At 39.0% G+C, this 12,599-nt stretch overlaps 1 protein-coding gene across 1 annotated transcript; it reads right to left on the reverse strand.

The window, feature by feature from the left end:
- Nucleotides 1-122: 122 nt before the first annotated feature.
- Nucleotides 123-12,555, reverse strand: gsk3ab (glycogen synthase kinase 3 alpha b). The gene is made up of 11 exons (XM_033980814.2): nt 12,189-12,555; nt 11,902-12,087; nt 7,744-7,931; nt 6,536-6,619; nt 5,728-5,838; nt 4,161-4,291; nt 3,821-4,025; nt 3,621-3,716; nt 2,650-2,836; nt 2,492-2,569; nt 123-2,416 (listed from the first exon to the last, which is right to left on the reverse strand). The coding sequence occupies exons 2-11, from the start codon at nt 12,074-12,076 to the stop codon at nt 2,349-2,351; spliced, it is 1,323 nt and encodes a 440-aa protein (XP_033836705.1). The 5' UTR covers nt 12,077-12,087; nt 12,189-12,555; the 3' UTR covers nt 123-2,348.
- Between the last annotated feature and the right edge of the window lie 44 nt (nt 12,556-12,599).

Raw genomic sequence — 12,599 nt, forward strand, 5'->3', positions numbered from 1 at the left:
TGGGACAAAAGATTGACATTACCCATATAATTATTGTATGTTCATTAACGTGCACTGTTAGCACCAAAATACCTATGTAGTCTGCGCAACTTTACAATTGTGATGTCACTACAATAGACAAGAACTGTTTCATCACTTTATTAATGAGCTTATTATCATTTATACCAACAAACAAAAAACTCTCTCCCTCCATCCCTCTAAATCATCTCCTTCATCCAACTGTTCATTTTCTGACACTGACAATTCACTCACAAAAAGTTGATAAAAGAGCATGGTCACAGCAAATTTTAAAACTAATGTCAACAATTTTGGAAAAAAAATAAACAGCACAAGTCAGCTTTTTGCTTTGAACAAATATGTTCAAATATAGTCCACCAGCAAACAGACCTACTGAATTTAAACATACATTCCCTGCAGCTGTGTCCGAGAAGCATACATACTAGTTGATAGGTAAACCCCTTGCACTCATACAACACATGGAAGCTAAGATTAAACAGTCAGACAAAGGAGATGTTACCTGTGAACAGAAATATGTCCCCTATGGTCCATACACAAACTCACAATCAATCACTCACTCACACTCACCCACGAACATCCAGACGCTTGTAACATTCCCTTCACATTGAAGTTCACTGGGCATTTCCATGTGCATGTCGAAGAATGGTAGTTCAAACACCCTAACATCTGGATCAGAGACTACAGTATCTTAGATGTGATATCATTCAGCCTGTGACATGGGGAAATATGGAATACAACTGTTTCCCGTCAAGTTTTCTGCTGTAGTTAAAAATGAAAAGAACCCAAGAATCCCACAAATATAATACAATAAATAAAGCAGTCATGACAACATTTATGAGACAACAGGGAGTAATGAAGAGCGCATGGAGGGAGAGAGGATAAAAATGAAACATTTTGTTCTGTTTTCCCCTCCTGAACCAGGGACTGAAATGAAACTGTATTACAGACTGCGACGAGAATAAACAATCGCACCAGTCTACTAGAGAAAAAAATTACAAGAACAACAATATAATAACAATAATAACAAAAAATAACAAAAATAAAATAAAGGTAATTGTTATTTACAGTTGAGCAGTGAAAAAAGCAGAGAAGGGATTTGTTTGAAGGAATGGAAGGCTCCAGAAGTTCCTTTAGGGTTTTCAGCATAATTTCTGGTCAGATTACTCAGTGGTAGTACTACAAAGTGAAAGACTGAACATGCACTATATTTGCGTTATCAGAGGATGACAAACTAGACCGTTGTCATTCAGATCAGTTCTCCCATTAAATTAGAAATCATGATATGAACACTGCAGGCAGGCTGCTTGGAAGTAGAAGAGGGTTCTTTTACGCTAGCACTAGAGTGAATATGGCAAGCCAGCTAAACATCACAGCACCCCTTGCTGTACTAGACTGATCCAGTCCTTCCATTCGGCAGTATAGTTTAACTAAATGAAGCCTATATGTGTAAGTCAATGCTCTACAATGACATAATTCATAAAATAAACATAATCAGAAAAGGAATGAGCCATTGCAGTCTGACACTGTCAGAGGTTATGTTTGCAGCTAGGGAGCACTCAAACTGCCCTCTGGGTGATGACACCCTTCCTTGTTCCAACTATGGATGAAATGTCCAGTATTTCTGATGAGCAGCCTATAGTGACCTATCAGAGGTGTGTGAAATATTCTTATACACAATTGCTAAATTAAGAGGAGAGTTTGGGTGCACTCACTTAAAACCAAATCTTATCATAAAAGTCATCTTTTAAAAGAATGAAAACCACACATTTTTTCTATCAAGGACAATAAAAAACGTAGCGTTAACGTATTTCTTTACTCACAATGGGGTAGGACGGACAATAAAATTAAACGCTTCATCGTCAATCATTTCTATCTCAACACGTATGATTGTCAAGAACAGACAAAATTTCCAAGTTTACCAATCGAGGTCCCATTCAATGCATCAACCACACAAAATAAGCCTGGTCAAATAAAATATAAAAAACAATAAAAGTGATTGTAACTTCTAACATACCACATGAATAACCCTCTCCTGCTCTCCCAAACGCCCTACCCAAAATAAAATACGTTTATTCTAATTTGCCAACCAAAAGTCATAAAAAATGAACTTGTGAAAACATCTTAAAGTAAATGTTCTCAAACCACTCACATCTTCCTAAAGCCACCTGCTGTCCACTGAAGAATATTGACTTTTTGGGAGAACCATGAATGTTTGTGTGGGCGGGACGGGTTTTAGTTCGGAGCCAGGGGGAGATTGAACAGAGGAGTGAAGGGAAGATAGGGAACTGGGGTAAAACTAAATCAAAGAGATGGTGTCAAGGAAGAGATCTTCAGGTGCTGTTGCTGATAGATCCAGGTGCTGAGCTGGGCTGGGCGGTACTGTCTGAAACACTGCCCTCTGTGGAGAACAAGAGGTATCACAATATGTACCAAGAGTAACCTTAACAGTTTTAGTGTTTACTGAAAATAGTACCATGGGAGGCAGGTGATGTCTGTGCGCGGGCATGAGGAGGAATGAGAGTGGTGTTCAACTGGGGCTGGATAGAGAGCTCTGAGAAGAAGAAGACAACATGCACGTTTTATATTCAATTAAATATGTAATAATGATAAGGTGAGTCCTTGTAAACTGACCGACAGGACTGAAGTTGAAGAGGTGTGGCAGTTCTCGTCCACTGGGTAAGCGAGTGTTAGGTTGACGCAGCTCATCAAAGAAAGCATGTGCACACGCTTCCAGAGGAGACAGCCTGGTCACTGGTGTGTATTCCAACAGCCGAGAGCACAAGGCAATGGCCTCAGGTGGGGTGCGAGGCTTAAACACCTAAAGAAAAAATTTTAGTTCAACATTAAGTATTACTGTATTATTGTACACAACACCGAGATGACAAAAGCCCTTTACAAACATGCACATGCAGATAGACTTCAGCCTGCTGAAATACAGAGCGCCTGGCTGTTTGTACAGCCACACCCACTTTGGACAACCCAGGAAGTATAACTTCTGGGTGGGAAAAGCAGGAGCAGCTCAGTGTGCAGCCGCCTCTCGTGCTGATGGCGCACACTGTGCGCAAAGCTATGTGCTCAACTACATGCTGCCGTTTCACTTTTTCTTACTTATGGTGCACAATAGATCGAGGATATGTCGCAAGAAAGATGCTGATATTTTTGTCACGAGTGCGAAGAACTTATTTCTCCGTTAGCTGTGAGCTGATAGTCACTATGTACATATGTCATCATCCCCCATTCCCCCTGCGACACATGGACTTGCTCCTCTTGAGTTTAAAAGCAAAAATACAGAACATTGTAAGAAGGCATTTCACTGCTCATCCAAGCTGCTTCTTCAGTTCTGGTCAGATTGCTGGTGGACATTGCCTTATATCTAACTGAAGGGAGGGGCTACCTACACTGAAACTGCATTTTGTCCAGCTGATAGATTTAACTTCGGCTTTTACAATGGATCAGACCTGGAGGACTGAGGGATTACACAGACAAAAATACAGAAGTACCACGGACTTTATTGACATTCACAGAGCAGAAGAAGAGCCAAGGACAGCACGCAGAGATCACTCAGGTACACTGTTTGTAAAAGGCTATAGACAAAAACTCACCTTAGTCCATGGATGTGCTTTAATCTGAGGGAATTTGAACTCTGTGTAATTGGGGTTCATTTCTCTGATTTGCTCCCTCGTTGGTGTCCCCAGAACCTGAACATTTATATAAAAATATTTTACAACTGTCTATAGACAACACTCAAGATCTACATTAGCATTTAGTACATAGTTAGAGAATTAAGGATCCACTTCATTACCTTAATAATTTCTACAAGCTGGTCCACTCCACTGTCCCCAGGGAAGATAGGCTGGCCCAACAGCAGCTCAGCCAGCACACAACCAGCTGACCAGATGTCAATATTGGACGTGTAGTCAGTAGCTCCAAAGATGAGCTCTGGGGCACGATAATACCGTGAGCAGATATAGGAGACATTGGGTTCCCCTCGAACAAGCTGCTTTGCACTGAAAGAGAGAAGGGGGAAATGAGTCATAAAGTCCTTCAGAAGGTGCAACTAAACTGGAATACTACTTCAAAGAACAAACATTTTTATAATGAAAAAGGGGTGTTTGACCACGATCAAAACTAAATGAACCAACCTGCCAAAATCACAAAGCTTGAGAATGGCCGTCTCTGGGTCCACCAGAAGATTTTGAGGCTTGATGTCTCTGTGACACACGCCTTGGGAATGGATATAAGCCAGACTGCGGAACAGTTGGTACATGTACACCTGGAGGAGACAATCAAGTGTCACTGTATTTCCTTAATATTCAAAACCATTACTTTAACACCCTTTCCGATCCGATACCCAATTGGTATCGATACCTTTGCACTGCAATCAAGTCAGACTGAACAACTTCTGAAACATTTGAAATTGCCATTTGTATTCCTCAGATAATGCAATTGGTCTAAATGTTAACTGAAGATAAATGGAGACTTTATTGATCCAGAAAAATAAGAAAATGAACATATTAGCTCAATAATTTGTGTCATTCAATCTCAAAATCCTGAAAGCCAGCCTAGCCTGTGAGAGTTTGTGTGTGTGGAAGTAGCAGCTGAGCATCTTAATGTGACAAACAACTGGCATCTTCATTGTCATTATTGTCATTATGTGCATGATGCACTGACAGCAGCTCACCACACATGAAAAGATAACTGATGATCACTGTAAGGATAATAGTATAATGAGGACATGTCAAAAAAAAAAACAGATGGAAAGCTGACAAACATGCTGAAAGCCCAAGGATAAGGAAAAGGACCCCCGTTATGTTGAACAGTGCCAAGAAGGCACACAAGGCAGCAGGAGTCTGAGGAAGGAGGGAAATGGGCCATGAGACAACCGGCATGACCAGAGCGCTGCAACTGGCACAAGTACAGCCTCAAAAAAAAAAAGAAAAAAAAGCACTGCAAGTGTGCAACAGATCACTTCCCATCTCTTCTATCCTGCATTCATAATCTTTTAACAGTCACTTGGAGAAAAGCACTACGCACCTCGATATAGTATTTATCATGACAGGTCTATCGCTCAATATATGAAAGATGGAAAAATAGTTTTTGGAGAGGCATTTTAAGTTTTTTTCTGTACTTGAGCTAAGAAACCTGTTGCAGGCCTATTCTGCCAGTGGCATAAATTAGTTTCATTATTATTCTTTATTGTCTATACTTTCATCATCAATATATCACACTTAAATGTCAACCATATAGGCTTGTCAACAGCAACAAAACATTTATATAACAAAATATTTTCAGTAACATGAACACTTAAAACTCAAAAACATAGAAGATAGATAATAAATAATGCATACACAATTGATAGCTCATAAAATTACTGTGACAAAATAAAGAATGAAAAAAAACCCACTTAGCTTACTTAACAGAACAAAGTTTTATTCTTTTAAATCTACCATTTGTAATTAGATTAGCCAACCTGACCCCATTGTATTCTCAGATAACACCACTAGATGCTAACTATGTTACTGCTGTCTGAGACTGTGCCAGCTTTGACCTGACAGAAGAAGACCAAAGACAACATTTGAGGCTGAACAAAGGCCAAGTGACAGGTCATCTACTGGTTTAAAAAAAAAAAAAAACATCCAACAAACTTACAGGTGGTGGCTTTAAAAGAATCAACACACAATATTGACAAAAATGGTGAGTCAGGCTTACCTTAACATATATGATGGGGATTGTGGTCTTGGCCTTGTTAAAGTGCCGCGCTACCCTGTACACCGTCTCTGGGACATAGTCCAGCACCAGATTCAAATACACCTCGTCTTTCTGAGAAGAAAAGAAATTACTGTCAGAGGAGGTTACCGCTGTAAGTTAATCAATTAATAGAAACTAATCAGTTACTGAAATAGTTGTCAACTATTTTAGTGATCAAATAATCAACTGGTTTATACATAGGCTCTCAAACACGTTATGAGCTGACAGAAGATGTTTTATAACTCCAACAGATCAGGAATTACACACAAATGATGCAGGAAGTGTGTAAATTCAGAGTCCTCTTTCATCTGTAAATATGTTCCGCTAGACTTTGCTTCAGCTTTATCTGGGTACAATTTAGGGGGAAAAAAAACATTCACTGGTTTTATGATCTAAACAACTAATTGATTAATCAAAGTAATAATCACTAGATTAGGTGCAGCCCCAGAAGAGATACAGCAGAACAACCTTTCTCACCAGTGGGGTGTTTTTTATTTAGTCACATCACATGTATTATATATTTCAGATTGCAGAGAAAAACAAAGAGGGCTCAGAATTTTGAGTGCGGTGATACGAGACCAATTACTTTAGCTGTCAAATAATGTAAGTGAGAGAATGGGCAGTTTAAACAATGTATTATCCAAGCCACCCCATAAGCATCTGAGAACTGTGCCATGGTGGGAGTCCAGTGCTGGGGTGAATGCTCAGATAGGTTTAGACAGGTTAGAGAGCATACACCAGAATAAAATTATAAAAACTGAGTACACACCTTTTCTCCACTTGAGTAGAAGAAATAGCGTAGCCTCACAATGTTGCAGTGGTCCAACTTTCTCATAATCTGCAGCTCTCTATTCTGTAATAGAACAGAATTAAACACATAGTTGTTACTAGGGCTGGGCAAAAAAAAAATTTAACTGATCAACTTTTAAGTTAAATTTTATTTCATTTCATTGCATTGGAATACTCTATGGACCGCAATCACAGCTGCACAACTAAACCGAGCCACGGTCCGTTGACGTCATCACATGGTGTGCTTTGTTTATATGTCGCACAGCAGTGCTAATGCTTTAGTGGAGAAAATAAGTTAATCGGCATGAAATATCACTTAAATAATGAGGCAGATATGAACTCTGCTATGATATAGGCTCCTCGATGAGTTTATGGATTAAACAACAGTGTGGAGAAGTGAGGACAACAGGAGATGAGGCTTCAAAACTTCCATCCACAGTCCTTATTGAAGGTGCGTGCAGATTCAGTGCGAGTTCTGGAGTACAGTTAATTCACTTTTTCTTTGTATCCTCTCTGCCCACAAGACAGGGTTTATAAACATAAATCATGTGTGTGCGAGTACAAGAGCAACCATGCTGTGCTTTGGCCCACCTCCTCCAACTGGACCAAGTCCTAACTGTGTCGTGTATTGGACAAACGTACCATGCTTTAGAGGCTATCCATTCTTGGGTACGGTTTGATTGGGCTAGTGTGAGCACACCCTTAGAAGTGACGTGCTCCTGTGTGTGTGTAACTCTCAGAAGAGAGGATTCAGCACAGGGCCAGAGCGGACTTTATAATCAGTAACATGATTTACACTTTGACAACATTTAATTTGACATCATCTCCTCCACATCAGCTAAGAGCTTAATGTAACCACAACACACTTATGGTTAGTTTTAGGTCATTCATAAAAAGGAGATACATTTCCCCCGATGGCCAATGAGTTAAATGTCATCACTTCTCAATGCAATGTTGAAGTAACATCCCATTCTTTAGCTGATATTAGTTAACAGAGCTTATTATTTACTTGAACTACAACTTGAATTTAAACAAATATACATCTTTTTATTTTGACAATGTTCTGTAGTTCGCAGAACGTTTTCAGGCAACCTCACCCTACCTTAGTTGTGGCTTGAGGAAAATGAAGAGTCATATTTGAATAATATACCAAAAGATTTCAAGTCTGGATTACCAAAGGAAACATACCTTAAACCTCTTGTCCTGGAGAACCTTCTTTATTGCCACCATCTCCTGACTGTCAATAAGCCGTGCTTGATAGACCACTCCAAAAGAACCATTTCCAATAACTTTTATGTCCGTGTAAGACACTTCCTGTGGGCGGTCAGGTCCTTGGCCCGGTGTGGCTACAACTGTTGTCACCTTGCCACTGTCTCCTGTAGGTAAGAAAATTTAAAGTTAAAAGAAACCCTCACAGCCTGCCACAATATCCAAATAAACAATGGTGAGCAAAATAACATTATTTTATTTGTGAAAAGTTGTTATGGCACACAAAGGCTACTCATCTATATCATCTTGACCTAGCTGGAGGAATAGCCTGGTCTAGCCACGTTTTGGGTTGACTTGAGGATACAGGGCCCCGGAGATAACTAGCTTGTCGTTAGACAGGAGGTTTCTGTATACACAGAAAATTGTGTTGCCCATCAACTATTCACAGCAGTATTAGCAGTGTTTTCTATTAATAGAGGAGACTATGGTGCCCCTCTAAAATTCTCCCCTATACTCTAAAAAGAACTTGAACTATATATTGGTGTGACAAAATCTTACCATGTTGCTCTTACCTTGTTGTATTGTCATTAATATAGAAGTAACTACCGGTATACTATTCAAAGAGACTTTTTACATATGAAATACAGACAATAAGTGACTTTTACATACGACAAATTGTATGAAAGAACATTATACAAAGTATATGTGCCACTATAATCCAATAAGAAAATCAATGGGAAGTAAGGATTAGTAGGAGATGCACCGATATCGGTTCGATACCAGCTGGCAGTACTCGTACTTGTCAATGGTCTTCCAATACCAAGAGCTAATACCACTGTAACTGTGCTGCGTCTTATTTGATGCTCAGAGCTCATCTCTCAGATGAACAGTGAGGCGCTCTGAGCAGTGGTGACCATAAAGAAGCACATTAACTGTTCTGCACATTAAGCTCAGCTGTAATCATATGTGACTGTCAAGTGAACTATAAAAATATTTAGGACTCAAGGCCTTTATAGTTCACATCGATAGCGCAGTGCTTGTGTTTACAATAGCACCATGCTACCGTTGCTTAGTGGCACTGGCGATTATTTGTTTTGTGCATACATTATAAGTATTGTAATTGACAATCAGAGCTGAATAAAGTTGGTCCAGAGCTGTTAAGAGATGTAGCATGTCCATATTGGTGTAAATGTGGTTGTGGTAAAAGTAAGACAGCACTCACTGTTAAGCTAAAAGTGGTTGGTTAGCAGTTAGCGGAGCGCAGTTGTACGTGTATTGCACATACAATGTCGTGGTAAATATTAAAGCCAGATGTTTATCTAAAATCTACTGGAATTATACCCAACTACAGTGATTTCAGTAGAAATTTAAATCACCCTCTGAAATAAGTATTCAAAGATGAAAAGGTATAAAGTATGAAAATCCTATGAAATGAATTAGATTTACCGCTATAATCAAACCCCTATAAAAATAATGTCTGGTATCAGTACTTGGTACTTGTTTCGGAAAAAGTGATATAGGTGCACCCCTACTGATTAGTCCACTCAGCACCATTAAATATTTACCAGTGCAAACAATTATAACACTGGAGAATCTTATATACTGCCAAACACAAGAATTATTAGAGTATTTTTAGCAAGAAAATCCAAGTCATGTTAAAATTTTATCAGCCTTGTGTTGGGCAAAGCAAATCCGAAAGCTAAAGCTAATGAAGCAGGCGGTCAGTTTTGGGACTGTCCATGTGTCGGGCCACAAATTATTTGACAAATCTGCAACAGGAGAAAAGACAACAAGAGAAGAAGGAAGAGAGGTGAGGGCCCATAAGGCTTGCCTGAGCATGTGATGAAATGGGTGGACAGAGGCACACCCAGTGTTTCCATTTCTCGCGCTTGTACACTTGTTTCAACAGATCACCCCTCTTGATCTCAGGTAAATTAATGAGATGAAAGACTGCCATTCCTTATGATAATGAAAATGCTTTTATGACTGAATTACAATTCAGTAAGTGTTGAAAATACCATTGTACTACCAAGATTCAATATTAAAACAATCTGGCGAAATGTAATCACTTTTGAATTTAAAATCATTTTATTATATATAAAAAAAAATTCTATGATTGCAGTCATCTCTCTAAGCATTTGTCAGAACACAACCAAGTACCTTTCCATATTGTTTACTGTGGGCCAAAAATGCCATTCATTCTGACAACAATAGAATACTTTTACACTCCCACATTTTGCACTATTATGGCTTAAAAACTACTTTACTTGTTCATTTTAGCTTGAGTATTTCACATGGATAAACTACATAAATAAAAAAGGGCCAAAACTCCAACCTCCCTTAAGATTTCTAAAAGAAAATGCCAGCAGAGGATGCAAGGACTCTGTGTGGTTGCACTTGCAGCTGCTCTTGCAAGTGAAAGAATCAAACTAAGCTAAAACAAATGGCTGTGCAGATAAGTCAGTTGTGCACTGAAATTACCAGAATCAGTAGTCTGGTGATGGGATGGTGATCAGCACAAATTAATGGATTAGATATACAAAGGTAGATATTTGTAACTGACAAACAAAAATACACTTTACTGTACCATCCTTGTCTTATAGATTTGTATTAAAATAGGGCTTTGCAGGTCTACAAAAATATTACCACATAAATTGTAAAGCTCATCAAATTTTAATTCCATAGATGTAAATGAGAGACACACCTCCAATCAAGAGCAAGCGTGCAGCATCCAAAAAAAAGACTATGCAAAACGGTGAAAAAAGGACCGCACAACTGTTTTTGCTCCAGTATTTTACAAAACAAATACAATCTTGAGGGCATAAGAGCTGTGCTGATGACCCTCTGTTGTGCCTTACACTGACGTGCTATGAAATTGTAGTAAGTTTAAAAGTACTTAAATATATTCTGATTGCATTTCCCAAAAAATGCAGTAAAGGCCAAGTTAGTACAGATCATAAGGCAAGAAAGAGATTGGTGAATAACAAAATAACAAAAAAAAGCATAGCAGCCATGTTACTGGTTGCTATGCTGTATTTGGTGGAGGGTCCACCACAAGCTAGTCTGCAAGGAGAGGTTTTTGCACACAAACATGGCATTCAACTTATCTATAATGAAAGACAAGCAGGTGATGCCCCAAGGCCAAGTTATAAGCTAGATCTGTGGAGAAGTGAAATCACTCAAAATACAAATGCATATTTTTTAAACAGTGAAGGAAGGTAGCAGAAAAGTTATAACAGTAAATTAAGTGAATTAAATACTATTTTAGTCCACCACTTAACATTTCCATTACTAGACTTAAATTGTACAGAACTTGTTTTTGTGCCCTACTACAAACCGTTGCATTGTGCACGTGATATTAGATTTAGATTAGGTCTTTTCATAAAGAACCTCATTTATTTACTAACAATCTTTTATAAAGTAACAATTCGAAATCTTTTGATGTGGCAAATGCACAACCTTGTTTTCATTAAAACAAGTCCGTAAATATGTTTGGAGAGACATGGAATTATGTAAAGCGATTATATTGGGTTGATTGACTTTTGTCCAAAGCCACTGATGCTCACATGTCGGCATACATACAGTCAGGTACCAAGAGTTCAGTAAGATAAGGTTAAGGTAACGTCAACATGTGCTGGTTAATAAGCAAACATAAAAACCCACTCGCTTCTTTTCAGGACAGGCACTTATCCGCCAAGACACAGACCGAGGCCAGATCGACGCGACATGGCAATTTTTGACTCACTGCATTAGTGAGCCAGCCTGGTTATAAAGCTCACATCCTGGCACTGATGAAGAATGTAATAGCAACACAAGTTGCTAACATGGGATCGTTAATACATTAGTAGGAATTCTAGATATAATAATCTATATCATAATTACTTCCAAAATAATGTATATAAGTATCCTAAGCTGCTGGGTAAGATGTTTACTAACATCAATTGCGTAAAGAAAAAACACAACTACCGGTAGGTTAACAACTTAGACAAGCTAGCCAACTGAGAGCTAACGGCTAACGTGCTAAGAGCAGCAGCGTAACAATGATCGACAAAAAAATAACATGCAATTTGCTTTTGCACACACCATCAGGAATGTTGAAAATAACGTTTGAGTAGGAAATGTATAACCGACACTTACTGGGCAGTTTTATATTCCCAAAACTCGTCGCGCTACTTCCAGTGGCCTGTGAAGCACCGGTCTTTCCTGTCGAACTTCCACCGGCTATAGATGATCCGGCACCGGCTGCTGCGGACCCGGGAGCTCCGGGAGGCTCAGCAAATGAGCTGGTCCTGGGCCGCCCGCTGCCGCTCATATTTGTGTGAACTAAAACCAGGTCAAATAAAGGTCTTACTCACTATCCCAACATTTGTCACACAAGTAGCATGTCTGTAATTTCCGATCTTGGATAAATAAATTACACTTACAACGTTCTGTGTAGGTTGCTCGTCTCCCCCTTTCTTCCTCTGTAGATCAGCGATGGTGGGGGACCGGGGACGTGACGCAAACCGACGTACTGGTTACTCGCGTTCATGGGAAATGGAGTTCTTCAACAAGCACCGCAAACTTACTTTTATAAAACAACAATCAAGCACGTAAATGACAAAATATAATGCATGCTTGTTTGTTTGTGTTTGTTTACTTTTTTTGTTTTTTTAATCCACAGGCAAACTTCCCCTGCGTAACAAATGGGCTTTATTCCTAAAATATTTTGAACCCCCTATGCGCAGAAAGGCACATCTACAGAATACGACAAAGCAATACACAAATATATACACATAATTACATAAACCACCTTGACAGATGTTGCGTTACTTATATTAGACAGGGGAATCGTC

The sequence above is a fragment of the Periophthalmus magnuspinnatus genome, chromosome 16 (assembly GCF_009829125.3).
Source record: "Periophthalmus magnuspinnatus isolate fPerMag1 chromosome 16, fPerMag1.2.pri, whole genome shotgun sequence".
Classification (NCBI taxonomy): domain Eukaryota; kingdom Metazoa; phylum Chordata; class Actinopteri; order Gobiiformes; family Gobiidae; genus Periophthalmus; species Periophthalmus magnuspinnatus.